Genomic DNA, 24,299 nt, shown 5'->3' with positions numbered 1-24,299 from the left:
TTTTGGTTAAAATCTGGAAATCTATTACGTTTCCAGTATCCACACTGGTCGCCGTAGCAACAGAATTCTTAGAACTGTAGCCACGCTTTTGCCAAGTCTCATCAAAAGCTACTGGTATGTCAGTCATACCATCATTTATTTCAACAGCTTTGTTTGCACCACCCTTCATTGACTCACATGCAACAGATTCCACAGCATCTGCATACTTGTCGATTTTACAAGGTGGGTGTGGCATATTCATCACGGCACACATTGTTTCTGCTGCAGTGTGTCCTTTGCCAATAGCTCTCAATCCATAAAACCACCAAACATTTACTTCAAAATAATTACAGAATTCCAAAATGAATGAGTATATTTACAACTGGCACAATTAATAATAAGTTTCCTGACTAGTCCATTTCATACATCACTGTCTTCATCTAAACTAACTGGCCCTCCACATATTTTACACGACACACATTAACCTAACACCCTTGTTAGGATGTGTAAATCTAACAGAATATAACCTAACCTACCATTTACATCACTTCCGTTTTAAGAAAACTGTGTATCACAACATTATATTTTAATATTTTCATCATTTCACAGCCCTGTCAGCAACTGTATAAATATTAATATTAATTTTAATAATCAACAGCCTCAGTTGCACCGTTTACCTACAATGCGGCAGCCACAAGTGCTGTACTGGAACTGTACAGCAGTATGGCACTCGTGGCTGCCGTATCGCGGTTGCAAAGTGGGACCGAGGCAGTTTCAGATAAGTTTTTACAGTCTGACGATAATTTATGGATTTGTAGTTTTAGCTTGACGATGTCCCCTATGGACAAATGGTAGTTACTGTTATTCTGAAGAAGGTAAAACCTAGGTAAATTCTAGGTAAATGGTGCAACTGAGACTGTTGATTATTAAAATTAAAATTTTATTTTAATCTTCGAAGCACTACTGGGTGTTTCTCCAGATACCGACAAGTTTGCCTGTATTTCATTGTCTGTAACTTCATACGTGACATGTTGAACACAATGTTTCCCTTTATTTGAAAATCTATTACCATGAAACCCACATTTCTTAAAAACACTTCGTTTTGGCGTCATACTTTACTTTTTGAGAGATTTACCAGTTTATTCATCACTTTTCCGTGAAAAAACATTAGCACTTCGACATACAATGCATGTTTATACTATGAAATGTTATGATACTGTTCTTGACGGTTCTACCAATACAAACACGTAATTTAACCTTTATAACACAGCAATCCACAGCCTTCTATATAAAAAATTGCTGATTTTATTAGATCTTGAAGTATTGCACATAAAAATTTTAATATTTTCAACCGGTGTAAATTATATTTAAAAAAAAATAATAAAATAAAATACTTCCCATGTGAGATAATAAGTGATATATATAATAGCATTTTATTCAGAGAATTGCAAATTTTATAATGAAATAAAAATCCGAAAATGTGAAAAAAAATTTTTTTCCTTTCTAACTCCCCTAAAGTCACCAAATCTTAACCCCACACAAATGTTTGGGACTATTTGGAACAGCAGGTAAAACGTAATGATCAATCAACATCTTCGCACTTTGGTGGCTCTACAGGATCTAATCATCTGCGAGTTGCTTCGGATGGATACAGCATATTTGAAGAAAATTTTAATCTCTCTTCCTCATCAAACTGAGACTATCAACAAAGGAAGCAATGAAGGATCAGAGATTAGAGTTAAACATCATTCAACAAAGAGGTCATTATAGAAGCAGTACAAACTCAGACTATGGAAGGCTTCAGAAGGAAATAGGTTACATCATTTTAAAGGAACCGTACCATAGAGATGGGGGATCCGCTCTTGAACTAATGCATAGAGTTGCATCTTTCAAAGGAGTGAACAATCAGTGATTCAGAAAAAAAGAACGGTAGCTCCAAACGTTTCCCACGGCAGAGAGAGAGAGAAAGAGAGAGAGAGAGAGAGAGAGAGAGAGAGAGAGAGAGAGAGAGAGAGAGAGACGGAGCATATCAGCAGCGCCTCTGCTGGTCAGAGCACAGTGCACGCCACACAACACAGCCAGCGCTGGCCTCTGCCCTGCTTCTACCTTGGCTGCCTGCATTGTGCAGTGCCCCATTGGATTTTGTGTTTCACATATGCCGTGCCGTCTCTGTGCGTCGTCTGCCGCCTGCAGTGTCTGGCGCAGCGTAACTTCGCATCGCACTCTGTCGGCGATCGTTTCAGTCGCACGTCCTGCCCTCTGGGCAGTTGATGCGAGCAACAGGACAGAGAGCCACCTAGCGGATAACATAGGAACTACTTGCAACAACCTGCTCGCAAGGGAACGGACGATTTGTCTCGGAGCGGGTGAGTTCACCGCTCCCCCCACCCTCGGAACTCGCCCGCTCAACACTCGCCCCACCGTCTCGACTCTAGCCAGAGCGTTAAGAAAAGCGACTCAGGTGTCACTCTGGTCTCTGCGGTCTCAGCTCACACAGTAATACAGCTCGCGGCTCGACCTGCTCGACTCAGCGCCTCTGCATCGGAGTTCGTCTCTACTGGATATTGTTGTTCGTAGTAATACCGCTATGTATATTACATTATTATGTTATGTATACATCAATTGTTTTTATTTTATTTTTCTTTGTTTAAACTGATTAGATTAGGTTCCTGACGACTCCTCTTACTATAGGATTTTTATTATGGACACTCGAATTTACGCTTTAATTACGAGCGAATCGATAAACGTATCGCAAAATGTGATACACCAATATTTTCCTTGTTTTATTCTGCGTAAGGCTATATGCAGCACTTTCGTTTTACAGTCAAATTTATATATTTTTTTTCTTATTCTGGTACGGATTTTGCGATTTTAGGCGTCTTCGGAAGGAAACGTTCACTTTAAAAATATATGGCTTGCGATGTATTTGTATGAGGTTAATGAAATTTTAATACATTATAGCCAAATATATTGTTAATGTAAATCTCAAGTTACAACATTTTCCGATCACCCAAAAAACCACGATAGTGCAAAATAAATCAATAATCCAAAACTTTGTCATATCGTGGAAATTTCAATAAACAATACAAAATTCTAACTCATTATCTGTGTTACTTCAAAATTGGATCAAATAAGATCAAAATACAGGTATAGTACTGGAATAAACCAAGTTTAAAGGGCAATGTGCCTTCCATTTATTTTCTATTGTAAATGAGTGGTGAGTCATGAAAAAGAGCTAATTCATTTCAGGGAGTGAACAGTTCTGATCCAATCTCTGAAACGAACAGTTTTGCCCATGTCTACCGTACCAGTATTTGCCCTAAGTGATTCAGGGAAACCACAGAAAACCTAAATCCGGATAGCCAGGCAGGTATTTGAACAATTGTCATCCCAAATCCAAGTCCAGTGAGCTAACATCTGCACCACCTTGCTTGGTGCTATTATCATGGCTAGAAACAGGGTTTTACAGTAATAGCTTGATGTCTCCTAGAGGTGAATAATTTTTTATCTCGCATTCCTATGTATAACTATTTCATGATCTCAGAAGACACCAAAGAAACATTAACACATTATATCACATATTAAAGGGTGAAAAACCCTGTGTGATCATTAGAGGTGGAGGGGAGAATGGAGGATTTGCAAAAAAATGATGAGGAAAGGAAGGTGGCGCACTAATTTTATACTGGACAAAGCTGGGAAAGGAAATTGATCATAAGTTTTGCAATCAAACCATATGCCTTAAATTATTTATGAAAATTACAGAAAACCTATCTTGATAGGAAAATAGGCACCTGAACGCCATTCCTCTCAAAAGTGAGTGGAGTGTCTTTTACTGTACCATCTCATTTGGTCAGAAGGACAAAGTAAATTGGACATGACAGAGGAAAAAAATGGCTCTGAGCACTATGGAACTTAACATCTGAGGTCATCAGTCCCCTAGATATTTGAACTACTTAAACCTAACTAACCTAAGGACATCACACACACCCGTGCCCAAGGCAGGATTCGAACCTGCGACCGTAACGGTTGCGCGGTTCCAGACTCAAGCGCCTAGAACCGCTCGGCCGGGAATGAAAGTGGAAGAGGCTACAGGAAAAGAATGGGAGGGATATTGCTAAGAATCAAAATGCAGTGGGAAAGATACTATCAGGGAGAAAACAGGTTAAGAGACAGAGACAAGTTGGAGGAGACTGACGAGAAAGATAAGGACAGAGACATCTTCCACGATATTCTATTTCATCTCATCTAATACAGAAAGCTCTCAGTTATCTGGGTGTGGTTTAGCAATTTTTGGAGAGATAGGGGAAGGGGGGGGGGGGGGGTGCAGCCCAAAGTAGTTTGTTATATTTTCGTACAGCATACACTATTACGCATGTGACTTATGTTTCAACAGCAGAAGATGACGTGGGCACCAATCCCACCACTGGACATCCCTGAATTATTTTCACATTGTGTCCCATTTACTCTTCAGGTAAATGTGAAGATTCAATGATTTTAACATACCCATGACTGATTTCCTGTACATGTGTTTGTCTAGTCCTTTTTCTAGGAGATGAAGGTCAATAGTTCCAAACCCACTGAGTCAGGCAAGAAATGAGGAAGTAATGCAGCAGGCTATGAAATCTGATAAGTAGCATGTTTTGCAAATATAGTATACAGAAGCATGCAGTAAAACACATGTGTACTTGGGATTATCCATATTTTTCAGTCATCTGTGCAGTATCGGGTCTGCATGAAACCAAATAATCGGGAACTTTCTGTATTTACAAGTGTGTTCAATGTCTCCCCATGATACTACAATGAATCCATGTTACAGGCTTGAAGAGATAGTTTTATCTTACCATATCGTGGAAAGCCAACTCCAGAGCTCCCTTTATTAGCATCTCCTTATCGGCCTCCTTGTCTGGAACCCACATGGCAATTCCTCCTCTTTTGCCAGGCTCTACAATATCTTCTAGTCTGGGTAGTAATTGTTCGACAACATCCATTAACCTGCCCTGTAAATACAATACAAAATTCAAAGTGCAAAATGTTTACAAACTACTATTGTAAACTGCTATTGCTCACCAAATGAATACTGCATCTAGAGAAGAGTTTTGCCAGATCTATAGCAGGCGGTGTGATTACTGATTTTTTTAAATGTAGAATACAAAATTTTTTTGATGTACAACACAAAATTTTTTGGCTCAAATTAAGTGAAAGGTAATTTTCTTTGTAAAAGAGGAAAATGGATGACATATTGTTATGAGAGATTGTACAGCTGTTTAAATTTCTTAAAACATTTATTATAACAGTCTCAACTGCAAATAGTCACACTTAATAAGTAGTTTCAATCAAATGTAATGATCATCTCCAGTCTAAAAACAAAATAGAACAAAAATTAATCAATAACTACACTGCTCTGAAAACTTAAGGACATGATAAATAAAGTACCATAACATAATAATTACTAAGTAGAAATGAAGGAAAGTGCAGGAGCATGTTTTCAGAGGTCTCCCAGTTGTGCACAGAAAGTTGGATGTCACACAGTATGACGTCAGCAAGATTACAGCACCAAATGAAACTAGCCCTGCAAAACGAGGCAGTTGAAGGAAAAGGAAAAGACAGTGTGTGTCAATTAGTAAGCAGTTATGGTGCACTGTGGTGCTGTACTTCATTACAAAATGGCCCAAAGACAACATCTGGATGACATCACGGGTGAAAAATCATTGAGAAACTGGAAGGAGGATAAAGTGTGATGAGTGCACCCCAGGAGTTTGGTATTGCTCACAGCACTGTTTCCCATGCATGGGGAACATTCCAAACCACAGGCACACATGGTGACTGCATGGCATGGTCTCTCTGTCAGACGAGTAGTACATCGTGTTTCATTGACACCCACACATCAGCAGCACTGTTTGTGATGGTCCCAAGAGCTCTTCTCAGATGAGAGCACATTCAGTCTGAGTAGAGATACTCAACGTACTTTCATATACACCAAGGAACATTGTCAAATGTGATCATTTTGATGGTCCAAGTGTTGTGGTGTGAGGAGGCATAATGTTGCATGGGTGTACTGATCTCCAAATCTTTGAACATTGCGCACTCACTGGTCATTCTTATTACAACATGGTACTCCTTCCCATGTGCATCTTTTCAGGGGTGTATTCAGCTCTGACTTCATTTTCATGGACAGCAATGCCCAACAGCACCAAACAGTGCTGGTGGATCAGCTCTTGGAATGAGTAGTTAGTAGGGGTAGTTAGTAATTCCACAAGGAAAAATTGATTACTGTCATATATTCACTAACTTTATGTGATTTGTCTAACGAGGATGAAAGCTTCAGCAGCAATGTAAGCTATACAATTAGTCTGGAAAGTTGATAAATCTGACAAATCCCAGATTTTTTTCTGTTATGTCCACATTCAATACTTAAACATAGCATCTCAGTTTCTTCATTGTTTACATCTGCACTACTGTATTGACTTTCCATATATGAAACATATCTTCACTGAATTCTACTACTACTTCTTCAATTTCATTAATATATTGCTATTTTTGGCATGCTTCTTCTCAGATTCACTAATAAACTGTAACATCTATTTTGTCACAACAAAAAATATATGTTACTGCAAGTATTTTTTTTTACTAAATGTCAATCAGTGTAACTTTAACATAAGGTCCTTCCTCAACTCAAAATTGTAGTTTTCTTGACATATATTCTTCTTCGAAGAGACCAAACTAACTCAGTGCCAGTTTTCAAATTTTACTACACTATGTTTGCTCAGAGGTTGGTAGAATCTGTAATTTAGCAACACACATCAACTGATTTGTAAGCTACATCCACCCTCACTTCTGAGTGTCTTATTTAAAATTTATCTGGTACTTAATTCAGATTACTATTCTTAGAATTTTGGAACTTTTTTGCAAAATCACTGGCTTTTCTGTCCCTGAAAAATCACAAGTTAAAATATTGAAAAACAATCACAAGGAGACAAAAAAACATGTCCAATGATCTAAAAAAGATGAGAAACAGTTTGTGAAAAATAAAAAACAATCACAAGGAGACAAAAAAACATGTCCAATGATCTAAAAAAGATGAAAAACAGTTTGTGAAAAATAAAAATAATTACATAACACAAAAAAGCCTTTTTTTCTTTTGGTTATTAACATGTTCTGCCAAGATTAACATCTTCGCCTTCTTCCTTCATTCTTTTACAACATGATTATTGTTCATCTGAGTTACCAAAGTGATAACTCATAACCTCATTACCCATCCCTTACATCAATAACTACATTCAAACTGCATCCACTTAATGTGATGGAGAGCATATAGCACGATATGCTGCACCACATTTAGTGGAAAAATAACTGCCATCTGCAGAAATATACATGTGGCAAAAAGTTACAGCTCATAACTGTGCTCTATTCATAACACTCATTTACATGGTAGATATGTTTTATGTGGCTACCCTTCAATGACAGATTCTGTAAGATTTTAGAACAGCGCTATGCATGATTGTCTCCAAATGAACTTTATCAGGTATTTCTGAAATGCATTGACAATGACTAAATAAATAGACCACAGACTGCTAAGTTACTTTGAATTTCCTAACAAACTAAATGTTTGATTTGGAGGCAGCACATACACATGAAATTAGTCAAGACTGAGTAATAAGACATTTTTGTAAGAGACTTTCTTGTTATGTGCACCAAACATCTTCATCCTCAGAGCTATTCCATGACAATCTGGTATTTTCTTTCCCCACCAAAAGTGCTCAGATGAATGTTCAATTCTGTATTACTATGACTTGTACATATGTTTGATGTGAGGTTTACCACTGCCACTGAACTTAGCAGCACTGACAGCAAGCGAGTGCAAGATGTTGTCATTGTAATAATTCAACAAGGTCAACCCAATGTTGTGAGGCAAATTAGCTTTTTCTCACTGCAAACTCAGCTACACTGCACAGACTAGCTCGCAGCACAGGGCAAGGCAGAGTTCCACACTGACAGTGGCTGTGGTTAGGATACATGACTGGTAGTGTGCATATGCACATCAAACACACTGCTGCCGAATATAAGTACTTGACATTTTTGTAACTAAATTATTCTTAGTCCTGCAGCCTTATCAGGATGACAAGGCTGAGCTACATGAGGTTGCCACACAAAGCTGCCACTAGAAGTCACCAGTCAATGCCACAGCAGGGAAAAAGCTCTAGGCACTAAGTGCCTCCCCAGACTTACTGCCACTGCACAACTGGCCTTCCCAGGTCAATTCCAGCAGCACAGCCAACTCCTGCCCAGGGGACAGCGGGTCACTCCACACGCACACCGGGAGTCTATCACCATTGCAGCACAGCATCTCATCAAGGTGGGCATCCACTTTAGTTACACAGCTGGGCACCACCCAGGAACATAGCAGATACAACAATATCAAGTGCACACGCGGCTGGCACAGAAACTGTGTGGCCTGTTTACATAGCAGCTGTTTTTCTCTGGACCTCCTGGGCTCTCACCTCACCTCCACCACCCACTCACATCATCTTGGCTCATAGCCGCATCTCTCTTTACTGGGGGTGCTATAGTTTGGTGTCAGAATTTGCACTGTCATCTTCACTCAGCACGGCACCTCGGCTATAACCTGCGGTGTCGACATGGTGATGTGAGTGGTGAACCACTTCGTTATGTTTTGGAAGGTGTAACAGACATGGAAGTGAGACCTGGCTGTCATCGTAATTTAAAGGTTTCCTTCTTTAGGTCAGAGGAGCTGACTGACTTATCTGGGCTAAAGGATAATTGTAGAGAGCAGTATTTGGTGTCTGTAAGGTGTTCACAATGTAATTTGCTTGGGAATACTGTGCCATACATGGAGTCAGTGCCTCTACTTCGTTATACATGTTGTCAATATGGTCATATAGTAAGGCAATGTAGAGTGTCTAGGCGGCTCATGATATGACGTAAAGACTAAACTGTGATGATCTTTTGCAGATGTAATTTTTTGCTGAATATTGGATGTAATTAAGATTAAGAGTATCACAGTGCAGAGTCTGTGACAAAAGGTTTGCCAGAGCAGGAAGCAGTACAGACATTTTTATAAATGGTAGTGCAGGTAACAGCAGGTAATACACAGCTACATGGGAAGTTGACAGCTAGGGGCAAAGTGTTAGCATTGCTTCCAGTACTGTAGCATGCTGCAGATCAATCTGCCGCATGATTAATTATTCCATTGTCTGGAAAATCATCTAAAAACATGAAGTCGTTCTTACAAAGAAGGGTGTGTACAGGTGCACCACAGGACCTGCAGTCTGCTAATAGGTTTGCGATGGAATGCAAAGAAACTGACATATCAGTATGGGTAAGAGATAAATGTGGGGTGTTTTCTCCAAAGATTAAGTGATCCAGGTGTGGACAAAAGGGGCATTTACAAACGTAGTGTCGCCAGCCACAGGGAAAATAGAGGAAATAGAAGGTGTCAGCAGCAGAATTTTGGTAATGGCTGTAAGGGTGGACGAGGAGATGGTAAGCAGCTGTTATATGCAAGGGGGAACCTGAAGTCCAATTAAAGGTATACCCACTAAAATCAGATGCAACGAAAACATATGCAGAGGTGGAGGGTGCTGTTATGGGTGTTGTAAGAAATAAAGAGTATAGGGTTTTGTTGGACACAATGGGGTGCGTGTCAATTGCCAGTAGAAACTCAGTAGGTTGGAGGCAATGGAACTTCCCTAGCTATAGGTTATGTGGGGTCAGCGATAATGATATGTGACTATTGAGGTCAGAAGACGTAGATTTTCATATAGCAGCTGTTTGATTTAAGCAGTGTGTAGAGGTGGTACCACATGTAAGTGAGGACTAAAGCATGGTTCTGGGGTTAGATTTCTTGAATCAACACTGTGCTAAAATTGGCCTTCGGCAACATACAGCAGAACTTAGTGGAATGACACTGCAGCTAAGGGCAGCCATTGCCATTGTAGAACTGTCACAAGGGGCATACAGTGTACTGGACAAACAAGTTGAACAGCATACAATTGCACTAAGGCTCAATTCACACAACTGTGTGCCAGGTAGCAAAAGTCACTTTGGGTGGATATGAAGCTGTGTCTAACTGTGAGTATGTTATGTGTTGGAGGGCCTCTGGGAGATAATGACATACTGGATCCAGAAGTAGTTCTATTACGAGAAGTGTTGTATGCATAGAAGAAAGGTATGGCAGGAGAGTGGTACGTGTAAATAGAGATAATTTTGGCGAAAAGGAACTGAAGAAAAGGAAGGGGGTGTTTAATAGCAAATTTGGACATTCCATATGAGGATGAGTAGTGCACGAAGAGTGTGAACCACAAGCAGCAGCAAGCTGCCGTTTAGACAGCATTAGGTAGCAACATGGAGCATCTAAAGGAAGTACACAGAGAGCAAAAGGAAGAATTGCTATTTGAATCTGAGGATTTATTTTTTCATGGGGTCTGTTGCCAGCAACATACATGACTCAACACCAACAGGGAATGAAGCACATGTGTATTGGAAACCATATCACAAGCCTAGGTATCTGCAGCTGATTATGAACATTTTATTAACCATCAGCTAGCTGACAGGAAAACTGAAGAGAGTCCATGGGGTGCAGGAATCGAGGTCATGCCAAAAATGTCTATGGATGGTTGTATACAATACAGATTCTGCTGTGATTACCATCATCTAATAGCAAGACCATAATGGATGCATACCCCAGCCCCAAGACTTTCGATAACTTATGATAACGTACTTTTCAACCTTAGATATGAGGAGTAATTACCATCAATTGGACATTGTTCCTGAAGACCAGTTGCAGACAGCATTTTCAGTACCATGGGGGCATTATGAACATGCAACATTTCAGAGGATATTGGATGGTGTGTTGAGAGGTTGAAACTGCATCAGTGTCTAGTTACCCTTGATGCTATCACTGTATTCTCAAAAGACATGAAGAAGCATAGACAATGTGTAAAGGAAGTGTTTAAGAGAGGGACTGAGGGCTGCACGCCTTATGCTGAGCACAGAGAAGTATCATTTTGCATTAGAAGACAAAGGGTATACCTGTCATGTAATTAGTAAAGACGGAGTAAGGACAGACCTGAGGCTAGTGCAAGGACAGATCTGAGGCTAGTGCAAGATGTACAAGAGTTTCCATTGCCTAAGTCAATTAAGGAACTGCAATCTTTTTTGGGGCTCTCAAATTACTATAGAAAATTTGTGAAAGGGTTTGCTGACATAGCACGACCTCTCACACAATTAAGAAAAGGTGTGAAATTCATAAGGGAAGAAGAGTGTCAGGGTGTATTTGATGAATTGAAGAGAGTTTAGCCCACTTCTAGAATTTCCAGAGTTTCAGAAAGTGTTTACTCTTTCATGTGATGCATCTAATCGTGCTCTGTGATGTGTTTTAAGACAGGAGATTAATGGTGAAGAGTATCTTGTACCCTATGCATCGCCACAGGTGAATGCCACGGAGAAGAACAATTCAATGATGGAGAGAAAAAGATGTTGAGCTTCATTTATGGTGTCACGTATTTTAGATGTTATATTTCCAGGAAAAAATTTCAAGTAGTGACCGATCACACTACTTTGAAGTGGTTATAGGGACTGAAGGACACATCTTGCAGGTTGACAAGATGGCCCTGACACAGCAAATTTGACTACAAAGTAGTAGACATGCCAGGGAAGAAGCACGGGAATGCAGATGCATTAAGCAGGAAGTTCTGGGTCATGTTCTTGCAGAGCGGCACTCAGCAGAGAGCACAGACAGTGACAGTAAAAAGTACAGGATGCAATCACAGTATAGCACATGTGATGGGCCGTTGTGCAAGGAAACAAGGCTAGGGCCATGTGTAGTAGTAACAGTGAAGTTTGAGGAGGGGATTTTAAAGGAAGCATATGACCATGTGCTAATTGGTCATGGAGGGCGCAGAACAACAATCCAGAGAGTGGCTGAGAGATACTGGTGAAGAGGAAGGGAAGCAGACATGGATCAATATGTGAGGAACTGTGAACTAACTTGACTCATACACGAGTTCCATTGCAGAGGTTAACAGAAGCATCAAAATCACTTGGAATGCTTGGGCTTTATGTATTAAGACCATTCAATCAAACACCAGAAGGGAACCGATTCACGTTAACAATAATAGATCACTTTTCTTGGTATGTGGAGATGGTTGCTATGCTGAACCAGCAGGCAGTGACTGTCGCACAAGCAATGGTATGATAATTACAGACCAGGGTACGAATTTCACGTCAGACTTACTGAAGGTTCTGTGTTGGTTATTACATGTGAATAAGTAAAGAACTAGTCCTCTTCACCCACAGACCAAAGGTGTTAGAGAAACAGGAGGAATCAGTGAAACATACAGCAAGTTTAACACAATATAAAGTAGGGCAACTAGGGCAACAGGTGATGTTATCCAGTCCTTACACACCAAAGGGAGAAACAAATTTATCACTAGATACCAAGGAACCTCTCAAGTGGTGGAGACTACTTTGTAAGTTACCATGAAACTTCAGCTGCCAACGACAATGACGATAATACATGTTGGGTGTCTATGACCTTTTTGAGGTAGTCCAGAGTTGATTCCAAGAATTTCATGGGTGGAGCTCAAGGAAGTGTCAGTGGAGTGTGATAAACTGCACAGATCCTACGAGCAACTACACGAACAAATTAAACAGGTAGTGGAAGTTGTTCCACATACACAGTGGAAGAGAGAATGGCTGAACACTGGAATAATATACTGAAAACACTATATGGAATGGAAGAGATTTGGAGACACCACAAGGTTTCATAATGATTATATAATGGAAAGACAGAGATTTTGGTTCAAATGGCTCTGAGCACTATGCGACTTAACTTCTGAGGTCATCAGTCGCCTACAACTTAGAACTAATTAAACCTAACTAGCCTAAGGACATCACACACATCCATGCCCGAGGCAGGATTCGAACCTGCAACCGTAGCAGTCGCCCGGTTCCAGACTGTAGCGCCTAGAACCGCACAGCCACTCCGGCCAGCCAGAGATTTTGGAGCCAGATTTTAAACTGCAATACATTTCCAGGCACAGATGTGGACCCTGACCACAATTTAATGGTTATGAACAGTAGTGCAAAGTTGAAGAAACTGGAAAAAGGTAAGAACCAGAGGTTGATGAAAATTTCAGAGGGAGCATTGGACAACAGTTGACTATAACAGGGGAACGAAATACAGTAGAAGATGAATGGATACCTTTAAGAGATGAAATAGTGAAGACAGCAGAGCACCAAACATGAAGACAAGGCCTAGTAGAAATCCTTGGATAACATAAGATAATGAATATAACTGACGAAAGGAGAAAATATAAAAATGAAGCAGGCAAAAGGGAATGGAGAAAAAAAAAAAAAAAAAAAAAAAAAAAAGACTGACAGGAAATGCAAAATGGCTAAGCAAGAATGGCTAGAAGTGAAATGTATGGATTTAGAGGCATGTTTCATTAGGGGAAAGACATACCACTTAAAGAGGCCTCTGGGGAAAAAGGCAGCAGCTGCAGGAATATCAAGAGCTCAGATGGAAAACCAGTCCTAAGCAACGAAGGGAAAGCAGAAAGGTGGAAGGAGTATACAAAGGGTCTAAATTTAGAAAGGGAAGTGGACGTGGATGAAGATGGAGGAGGAAGAGGAGGAGATTAGTGTTTAACGTCCCGTCGACAACGAGGTCATTAGAGACGGAGCGCAAGCGCGGGTGAGGGAAGGATGGGGAAGGAAATCGGCCGTGCCCTTTCAAAGGAACCATCCCGGCATTTGCCTGAAGTGATTTAGGGAAATCACGGAAAACCTAAATCAGGATGGCCGGAGACGGGATTGAACCGTCGTCCTCCCGAATGCGAGTCCAGTGTGCTAACCACTGCGCCACCTCGCTCGGTTGGATGAAGATGAGACAGGAGATATGATACTGTGAGCCGAATTGGACAGCGCATGAAAAAATTGAAGTTGGAACAAGGTTCTGGGAGTAGATGACATTTTGTTACAACTACTGATAGCCTTGGGAGAGCCAGCCATGACAAAAGTCTTCCATCTGATATGAACAACGTATGCGACAGGTGAAATACTCTCAGACTTCAAGAAGAATGTAATAATTTCAACTACAAACAAAGCAGTTGCTGACAGGTGTGAAAATTACTGAACTATCAGTTTAATAAGTAATGGCTGCAAAATACTACAGTAACATGATGAATTCATTACAGAAGAATGGAAAACTGGTAGAAGCCCAGTTTGGAGTCCCGAGAAACGTAGGAACATGTGAGGCAATATTGACCCTATGAATTATCTTGAAAGATAGGTTAAGGAAAGGCAAAACTATGTTTATAACATTTGTAGACTTAGAGAAAGATTTTGACAATGTTGACTGGACCACTCTCTTTGAAATTTTGAAAGTAGCAGGGCTAAAATACAGGGAGCGAAAGGCTATTTATAACTTGTACAAAAACCAGACAGCAGTATAAGAGACTAAGGGCATGAAGGGAAGCAGTAGTCAAGGAGTGAGACAGGCTTGAATCCTATCCCCGATGTTATTCAATCTGTAGCAAGCAAGCAGTAAATGAAAGCAAAGAAAATTTTGGTGAACAAATTTAAGTCATGGGAGAAGAAATAAAGTTTTGCCGATGAAATTGTAATTCTGTTAGAGACAGCAAAGGACTTGAAAGAGTAGTTGAACGGGATGAACAGTGTCTTGAAAGAAGGATACAAGATGAAACATCAATAAAAGAATAATGATAAAACGATAATGGAATGTAGTGGAATTAAATCAGGTGATGCTAAGAGAATTATATTAGGAAATGAAACACTTAATGTAGTATATGAGTTTTACTATTTGGGCAGTAAAATAACTGACAATGGCCAAAGTAAAGAGGATATAAAATGTAGATTGGCAATGGCAAGAAAAGCATTTCTGAAGAAGAGAAATTATTAACATCGAATACACATTTAAGTGCTTCAAAGTCTTTTCTGAAGGTATTTGACTGGAGGGTAGCCATGCAGGGAAGTGAAACATCGACGATAAACAGTTCAGACTAAAAGAGAACAGAAGCTTTTCAAATGTGGTGCTACAGAAGAATTCTGAAGATTAGGTGTGTAGATCATGTAACTAATGAGGAGGTATGGAACAGAACTGAGGAGACAAGATATTTGTGGCACAACTTGACCAAAATAAGGGCTCGGTTGATAGGACACATTCTGAGACATCAAGGGACCACCAATTTAGTATTGTACGGAAGCGTGGGGGCGTAAAAATCATAGAGGGAGACCAAGAGATGAATAAACTGAGCAGATTCAGAAGGATGTAGGTTGCAGTAGTTATTCAGAGATGAAGAGGCTCACACAGGATAGAGTAGCATGGTGAGCTGCATGAACCACTCTTCGGATTGAAGACCACAACAAAAACATTTGGCAGATGAGTGTGATATTAGAGAATTAAATGAAATTGTGGAGGCAGTAAAAATGTGAGCAGAGGTAACTAGGTCAGCAGAAGAATGGCACGCTACGCAGATAATGCATTTAGGAAGTGAAGTTTAACAATGCATGGCTGTTACATAAATTAGAAGAGGCAGAGTAATGGATTATACTGGGGCATCAGAGGAGGCAACGACCCAGAAGCTGGTAATGCTGCAAGCACAGGCTGAAATGTTGGACAAGGGAACTGTAGTGACAAGAATGCTACAAGCATTAGCCGATAGCACACAGGGTGCACAAGGGGTAGTGTCAAACTTGTAAAAAACCATTATCACCTGCTGCATGGACGAGTGAGTGCTAATCTTTTGTCACCTGAACATTACTTATAGGAATTACAGAAAACACATATGAGCTAAGGCCTGAGTTAAGCCCAATCATAGAACACAAGAGACAAAACCTGTCTTAGTACTACCACACAGCATCAGTGGAAGTGGAAACTGACCAAGTGTATTCTAATTTGATTCCCAGTGACAGGAAGGCATGCACAGTTTAAGTGTTATGCCATTCACACATATCTAGTGAAGTAGGGAGTTTTTGCAAAATTCGTGCACATGAGGATCTATGGGATATTGTTAATTTCGGAAGATGGTAGCAAGCATGCAATAATGACACACAAGGAGTTGCAACACTGTCGAATGGGGAAAGTCATTATGTGCTCGACCATGTACTACAAACAAGCCAGAATGCATGCACAGTGTAATTCATCTTAGCCAGACAGAAGGGACTAGATTGTCCGAGGAAAATCACGGAACCAAGATTGACTTTCCAGCAAGCAGTTTTTCATTGGATTTACTACACTTATAATGACATCATAATAGAGGTGAGTTATTATTAGCTGAGGAAGCTCATGGAGGCGAGACAGAGTGAACTGAAGGGAAGTGGTTACTAATAAATGGGACTACCTGCAACATACCAGGGTCAACCTTCCATCTACCAAGGCGATAATGGAAATCATGGACGTGAACATCTCACAACTATAGTTGTTTTGGCCAGATGTACCTTTGAAATTATTGCCAGCACTGAATACAACATTCCTAAATCATAACCTACAACCTGACTTAATCCATTTCCTGGATCAATTCATTGGCATGCATGAAGGGCATACTTCAGCTGAGCAATTAATGCAGCACATAGAGCAGCTCAGACGGGGACAATGACATGAGACGTCGATTTTGAGTGCCACAATACCAAGTGCAGCAGTGGCTGTTACTCTGTTGTGTGTAACTTTTATCGTTTTGAGGGGAAGATCCTACCATCAGCATAAACCACCAATAGTCCAGATTCCAGTAGAATGTATCCCTAAAGCATACGACAGCATGAAAGTGTAATCTTATAGTGTGAATATGGAAGAGATGTACATATCAGGTTAAGAGAAAAAGTGTAATGAAGCAACTAAAAACACTTAAGAAAGGCAAGGCCTCAAGTCCAGATTGCATATCAATCACCTTCCTTTCAGAGTACGCTGATACAATAGATCCACACTTAGCAATCGTATACAACCATTCACTTGTAGAAAGATAGCGTACTCTAAGACTGGAAAGTTGCGCAAGTCACACCAATAGGAGTAAAATGCTGAATTACAGACCAATATCACTAATTTCATCTTGCAGTAGGGCTTTGAAACAAATACTGTGCTCGAACATTATCAATTACCTCAAAGGAACCGGTTTATTGACAAGCAGCCAACACAGATTCAGAAGATATCATTCTTGTAAAACACAACTAGCTCTTTATTCTCATGAAGTAATGAGTGCAGTTGACAGGCAGTGGCAAATTGATCCCATACTTTTAAATTTACAGAAGCTTTTTGACACTGTTTCTTAAAAGCAATTTCTAATTAAACTGCGTGCCTATGTGGTATCATCTCATCTCAGCTGTGCGACTGGATTTGTGATTTCCTGTCATGAAGCTCACAGTTCAGAATAACTGATGGGAAGTCATCAAGTAAAACAGAAGTAACATCTGGCGTTCCCCAAGGAAGTGTAATAGGCCCTCTGTTGTCCCTGATCTACATAAATGATTCAGGAGAGAATCTGAGAGTGTTTGCAGGTGATGCTGTCATTTACTGTCTAGTTACATCATTACATGATAAAAATGAACTGCAAAATGATTTAGACAAGATATCTGTACAGTGCAAAAAGTGGCAACTGACTCTCAATAATAACAAGTGTGAAGTAATCCATATGATTTCTAGTAAGGAATCCACTAAATTTTGGTTACACGATAAATCACACACATCTAAAGACTGTAAACTCAACTAAATACTTACAGATTACAATTACGAATAACTTTTTGGAATAATCACAGAGATAATTCTGTGTGGAAAGCAAACTAAAGACTGTAAGTTATTGGTGGAACACTTAGAGAATGTAACAAGTTTACTAAAGAGACTGCTTACATTACACTTGTCCGCCCTCTTCTGGAGTACTATAGTGCAGTGTGGGATCCATGTCAGAAGGGACTGATAGAGAGCATAGAACGGGTTCAAAGAAGGGCAGCTTGTTTCGTATTGTCGCAAAATAAGGGAAAGAGCACCACCGATACGATATACAAACTGGGGTAGCCGTCATTAAAAAAAAAGGCATTTTTTTGCGGCATGACCTTATAAAATTTCAATCACCAACTTTCTCCTCAGAGTGTAAAAATATTTTGTTGGCGCCCACTATCATAGGGCAAAATAATCATCATAATAAAATAAGAGAAATCCGAGCTCGCACAGAAAGATTTAAGTGTTTGTTTTTACCACGCGCTATTTAAGAGTGGAATGGTACAAAAGTAGCTTAGGTGGTTCGATGAACCCTCTGCCAGCACTTAATTGTGAAATGCAGAGTAATAATGTAAATGTAAATGTAAATGTACATGGAGATGCAGAGCAAAGGGACAAGTCATGAAGGTTAAATTGCCAGAAGTGCCAACGAGTGTGATAAATTTATAAGCAAGCAGCAATAAGCAGCATACTAAGGAGACTGGACACAGTATCTAACCCATGTGGACAAATCACTAGTTCTTTTGATTATCAATTTCTCTGTATTTTGTACGAATATGCAGAATAATTTTAAATAGGTTTTAAGGTTGATTTGAGGGACCAGTCCTTGCTCATAAAAGGGGTTTATGTAGCGTACCAACCATACATGGGCATATTAGTGAGGCCGAATGATTTACTGCAGCAGCGCTGACAGCAAGTGAGCACAGGATCTTGTCACTGTAATAATTCAACAAGGCCAAACCAATGTTATGAAGCAGATTAGTTTGTTGCAATGGTGAACTCAGAGGTGCTGCACAGACTACTGCAGCAAGGGGCACAAGGCAGATTTACACATTGGCAGCGACAGTTGTACTTTATGTTACGTGACTGGTAGTGGCACATATTCATAACAAGTGGACCGTTGCCTTCTATAAGTACTGGATCTTTTTCCAACAAAATTGTTGTTAAGTCTTGCTGTGCTGGACATGTTCGTCACACGGCCAGCTAACATAAGTCACTGGTTGAGACCACAACAGGGTAAAAGCTATATGCATTAAGTCCCTCCCTGGACTAAGTGCCACAGCACAGCTGTCCATCCCAGATCAACTCCAGCAGCATGACCAGTTCCTGCCCAGGGGCAGTAGGTCACTCCCGGAGCACACAAGCTGTCTACTGCCATTGCAAAATGGGTGTCTAATCGTGGTGGGCACCCGCCACAGTGATGCAGCTACAGCATATATAGCAGCACTAAGTACACACACTGTAGGCACAGAAATCGCACAGCCAGCTTTGTAATGAGGCCACTGGCACTCGGAGACTCAGAATCGTGGGATGTGCACGCACCTAACACAGCAGAATTCAGCAGCCAGCATGCCACTGACCCAGTGTATCAAGCAGCACAGCTGCATCAACACAGAACTTGTTACATTCGCTACTGCTTATCTTTGGAGCCCACAGCCTCCTGGACTCCCACCTCACCTCCACCACACACTTGCACAATTCTGTCTCATAGCTGCCTCTCTCTCCTCTGGGGACTCTTATAATTTTTAGTATTGTTTCTCCCATTCAAATACTTGACAGCAGTGGTTCCCCTAAACTTTTAAGAGAAGTCATAAAAGGAATGTATGAAGAGTTGCATATATCTATTGCAGCCAAAAGTAATCCAAATACAGACAGCATCAAGGGTGCAGTTTATAACATGTGCTTTCTAATATATACAAAAACAAAATCCTTTGGGAATACATAAATAAACTACCATTTTACTCTCTGAATCTTAAAAAATCCAGACTATATACTGACAACGTTATTTGCAGATGACCAGGTGATTGCTGCTAACAGTGAGAATAATCTACAAAGAGCAGCACATCAAATACAAAGAATCTGTGTTTCAGGCAGCTTGCAGATATTTGATAAAAACAAAGATAATGACATTTTATGGGAAAAGAAAATTAGATCCAAATTGCAATAAACAGGAAAACAGTAGAGCAAGTAACAAATTTTAAATACTTGGGATGTCATTATTCCATCCTGGATTTTCGATTGCATATAAAGAAAGATTATGCAGTTGATTTCTCATTCAGAAATTCCACATGAAGGTGAAACTAATTTTCAAAATAAGATAGAAAAATTGAATTAAACATACTTTAAGACGAGTAACAAGAAGAGACAGAATGAGGAATGAAATGATAAGGGAAACAGTGAAAGAGGAACCCTTGCATAGCAGAACAGAAACATCATGGCTAAGATGGTATGGGCACTTAAAAAGAACAGTAAATAAGAGGAGTCCCAAGAGGGAACATGAAATGGAGGTGCGAAGGAAAAGACCCAGTGGAAGACCAATGGATAGGTGGCTGAAAGGTGTGGAAAAGTGTGTTGAAAAAAGAGGTATGACTGGACCAGAGTGAACACAGAAAGATGGTTGGAAAACATGACTAGATGGTGAGGCTTACGTTCCACACAGGCCTAGCCTGGGCAGTAAATTGTTCAAGATTATCCCAATGATGATGATGATGATGATGCATATAAAACAAACTTTACAATGGAAAGAAAAAAATAAACGCTTATGAAATGTTGTAAAACCTTGCCACTCCCAGTTGTAATGTATGGATAACAACAAATGAGGACACACTAAGAATACAGGGTGCGGAAACAAGGGTTCTTAGATATGTAGTATGATAAACAAGTTTATATCAAAAGCAAAATACAGAAATAAGAGCAGAATTAGGATTAATATCTCTAGATGAAAAAAATAGAAGGAACTGGAATGAACACATCAGAAGGAGGGAAGGTGACAGATGGACCCAGTAGCCAGTGGTCACGTGTAAATGTGTGTGTGGTGTGTGTGTGTGAGAGAGAGAGAGAGAGAGAGAGAGAGAGAGAGAGAGAGAGAGAGAGATTGATTTGTTTATTTCGAAAGAAGGCCTGATCAAAAGCTTACGTGTTTAGTAGTCTTTTTGTTGTGCCTGGCTGCGACACATCTCCGCTATATGGTGAGCAGCAATCTATCCTTTTCATAATATTGTCATTATTCCATCCTGGATTTTCGATTGCATATAAAGAAAGATTACGCAGTGGATTTCTCATTCAGAAATTCCACTTGAATCTTTATTGTTTATGAACAGATTGTGTTACGTGTTATGTAAGAGGAATAAATGACTAAGAGCACATGTAGGAATTCGACAGCAGCAGGATTATGACCTACTGAGACAGCAGCTTATTTTTCCTTAACATCGTTGCTTGCATTTACAAGATATCCAGACTGTCATTCAAATATGGAATCAATGTTTTAAGGACGACTACACTCAACACTGTGCAATTAAAGGCTGAGATGTCAGACAATGTTCACTCAGCCATGCAGGATTGCATAATCACATCACACACTTCAGCCAGGATATGGGCTTTCTTTCACGTGCACTAGTATCCACACTGACAGTGCATTGATGAACTGTCAAGGCTGCATTGCAGAGAGGTGCACTGACAGTGGTGCATCCAACAACAACGTTTGACACGAGTGGCACTCTGTCATGTTTTCAGTAGCGTCCCAGTTCTACGTACAGTATCATGACAATCGTATCCATGTATGAGCGACAAAGTTATGGCTAGCGCTTACATTGGTTTCAAATTCTTATTTATTACATTTTGAAGGGATAATACATGGTAAAATTGCAAAAGTCTTCTGAATCAGTTGACTGAAAAAGTATGTAAGAATGACCACTAATGTCAAAGAAAAATTTTTTCGTTAGGATAATATACATGTTTTAGCAGTGGGAGAACTGAAGTACATGAAACACAAATTGTTAAATCACCCACTATATTAACCAGATTTGTCAACTCCTGCATTCCTTTTCTTCCCACGTTTCAAGAAATTCATGCTAGAAAATTAAAAGATTAGAGTAATTGCAGATTTTTTCCAGACCTTCCAGAATCACATTTTTAGGGTGGAAGGACTGGGAGTGGATAAAGTGCATAGAAGTAAAAGAGGGCAACATCAAAAAAAGAAAGGTTACAAAATCACTGTTGTTTTATATTCAGAGTGAGAAATTTTAGCTTTCTCTCATGCACATTAACACTTTTCAGTCACTAGTGGAGTGCACTTTACACAGTATCTCTAATTATCAACTAAGATGGTGTCAAGTTGCATAACGACATTTGTATTTCAATTTTTACTCTCCTCATTTTGGCTTACATTCTTCATGGAATCATGTCAGGCATACCCCAAGACTGTCCGCTCCCAGCAGCTGAATGGTCAGCGTGACGGACTGTCTATCCTCTGGGCCTGGGTTCGATTCCTGGCGGGGTCGGGGAACTTTCTCCGCCCAGGGACTGGGTGTTGTGCTGTCCTCATCATCATCCTATCATCCTCACCGACTGCAGGTCGCCGAAGTGGCGTCAAATTGAAAGACTGGCACCCAGTGAACGGTCTGCCCGATTGGGGGAGCCTAGCCATACGATTAAATTTAATAAATTAACCCCAAGATTGTTTCTTCAGCCTCATTGATTACAATTCTTCCCCAACTGTGTTTGTAGCTGTCATTTCGTAATGATATTATTGGCATGTTGTATACATGGAAGAAGCCTGGAGATACTGACAGGTTTCAGATAGATTATATAACGGTAAGACAGAGATTCAGGAACCAGGTTTTAAATTGTAAGACTTTTCCAGGAGCAGATGTGGACTCTGACCACAATCTATTGGTTATGAACTGTAGATTAAAACTTAAAAAACTGCAAAAAGGTGGGAATTTGAGGAGATGGGTCCTGCATGAACTGAAAGTACCATAGGTTGTAGAGAGCTTCAGGGAGAGCATTACGGAACGACTGACAAGAATGGGGGAAAGAAATACAGTAGAAGAAGAATGGGTAGCTTTGACAGACAAAATAGTGAAGGTAGCAGAGGATCAAGTAGATAAAAAGACGAGAGCTAATAGAAATCCTTGGGTAAAAGAAGAGAGATTGAATTTAATTGATGAAAGGAGAAAATATAAAAATGCAGAAAATGAAGCAGGCAAAAAGGAATACAAACATCTCAAAAATGAGATCGACAGGAAGGGCAAAATGGCTAAGCAGGGATGGCTACAGGACAAATGTAAGGATGTAGAGGTTTATCTCACTAGGGGTAAGATAGATACTGCCTACAGGAAAACTAAAGAGACCTTTGGAGAAAAGAGAGCCACTTGCATGAATATCAAGAGCTCAGATGGAAACCCAGTTCTAAGCAAAGAAGGGAAAGCAGAAAGGTGGAAGGAGTATATAGAGGGTCTATACAGGGGTGATGTTCTTAAGGACAATATTATAGAAATGGAAGAGAATGTAGATGAAGATGAAATGGGAGATATGATACTGCGTGAAGAATTTGACAGAGCACTGAAAGACCTAAGTTGAAACAAGGCCCCCGGAGTAGACAACATTACATTAGAACTACTGACAGCCTTGAGAGAGCCAGTCCTGACAAAACTCCACCATCTGGTGAGCAAGATGTATGAGACAGGCAAAATACCCTCAGACTTGAAGAAGAATATAATAATTACAATCCCAAAGAAAGCAGATGCTGACAGCTGTGAAAATTACTAAACAATAAGTTTAATAAGTCACGGATGCAAAATACTAACGCGAATTCTTTACAGACGAATGGAAAAACTGGTAGAAGCCGACCTCGGGGAAGATCAGTTTGGATTCCGTAGAAATATTGGAACACGTGAGGCAATACTGACCCTATGACTTATCTTAGAAGCTAGATTAAGGAAAGGCAAATCTACGTTTCTAGCATTTGTACACTTAGAGAAAGCTTTTGACAATGTTGACTGGAGCACTCTCTTTCAAATTCTGAAAGTGGCAGGGGTAAAATACAGGGAGCAAAAGGCTATTTACAATTTCTACAGAAACCAGATGGCAGTTATAGGAGTCAAGGGACATGAAAGGGTAGCAGTGGTTGGGAAGGGAGTGAGACAGGGTTGTAGCCTATCCCTGATGTTATTCAATTTGTATATTGAGCAAGCAGTAAAGGAAACAAAAGAAAAATTTGGAGTAGGAATTAAAATCTATGGAAAAGAAATAAAAACTTTGAGGTTCGCTTATGACATTGTAATTCTGTCAGAGATAGCAAAGGACATGGAAGAGCAGCTGAACGGAATGGACATGGTCTTGAAAGGAGGATACAAGATGAACGTCAACAAAAGCAAAACGAGAATAATGGAATTGTATGATGCTGTGGGAATTAGATTAGGAAATGAGACACTTAAAGTAGTAAATGAGTATTGCTATTTGGAGAGCAAAATAACCGATGATGGGCGAAGTAGAGAGGATATAAAATGCAGACTGGCAATGGCAAGGAAAGCATTTCTGAAGAAGAGAAATTTGTTAACATCGAGTATAGATT

The 24,299-nt window shown here is 40.0% G+C and overlaps 1 protein-coding gene across 2 annotated transcripts in view; it reads right to left on the bottom strand.

Moving 5' to 3' along the window:
- The window catches only part of LOC126184666 (protein phosphatase 1H), a 182,454-nt gene that overhangs the window by 100,414 nt on the left and 57,741 nt on the right, over positions 1-24,299 (bottom strand). For both annotated transcript variants that reach the window (XM_049927147.1, XM_049927148.1), the window contains exon 3: positions 4,821-4,976. In XM_049927147.1, the coding sequence (XP_049783104.1) occupies positions 4,821-4,976 (156 nt within the window). The remainder of the gene's footprint in view (positions 1-4,820; positions 4,977-24,299) is intronic.

Source organism: Schistocerca cancellata, chromosome 4 (assembly GCF_023864275.1).
Source record: "Schistocerca cancellata isolate TAMUIC-IGC-003103 chromosome 4, iqSchCanc2.1, whole genome shotgun sequence".
Lineage (NCBI taxonomy): Eukaryota > Metazoa > Arthropoda > Insecta > Orthoptera > Acrididae > Schistocerca > Schistocerca cancellata.
This window is presented reverse-complemented; position numbering and strand designations above follow the sequence as displayed.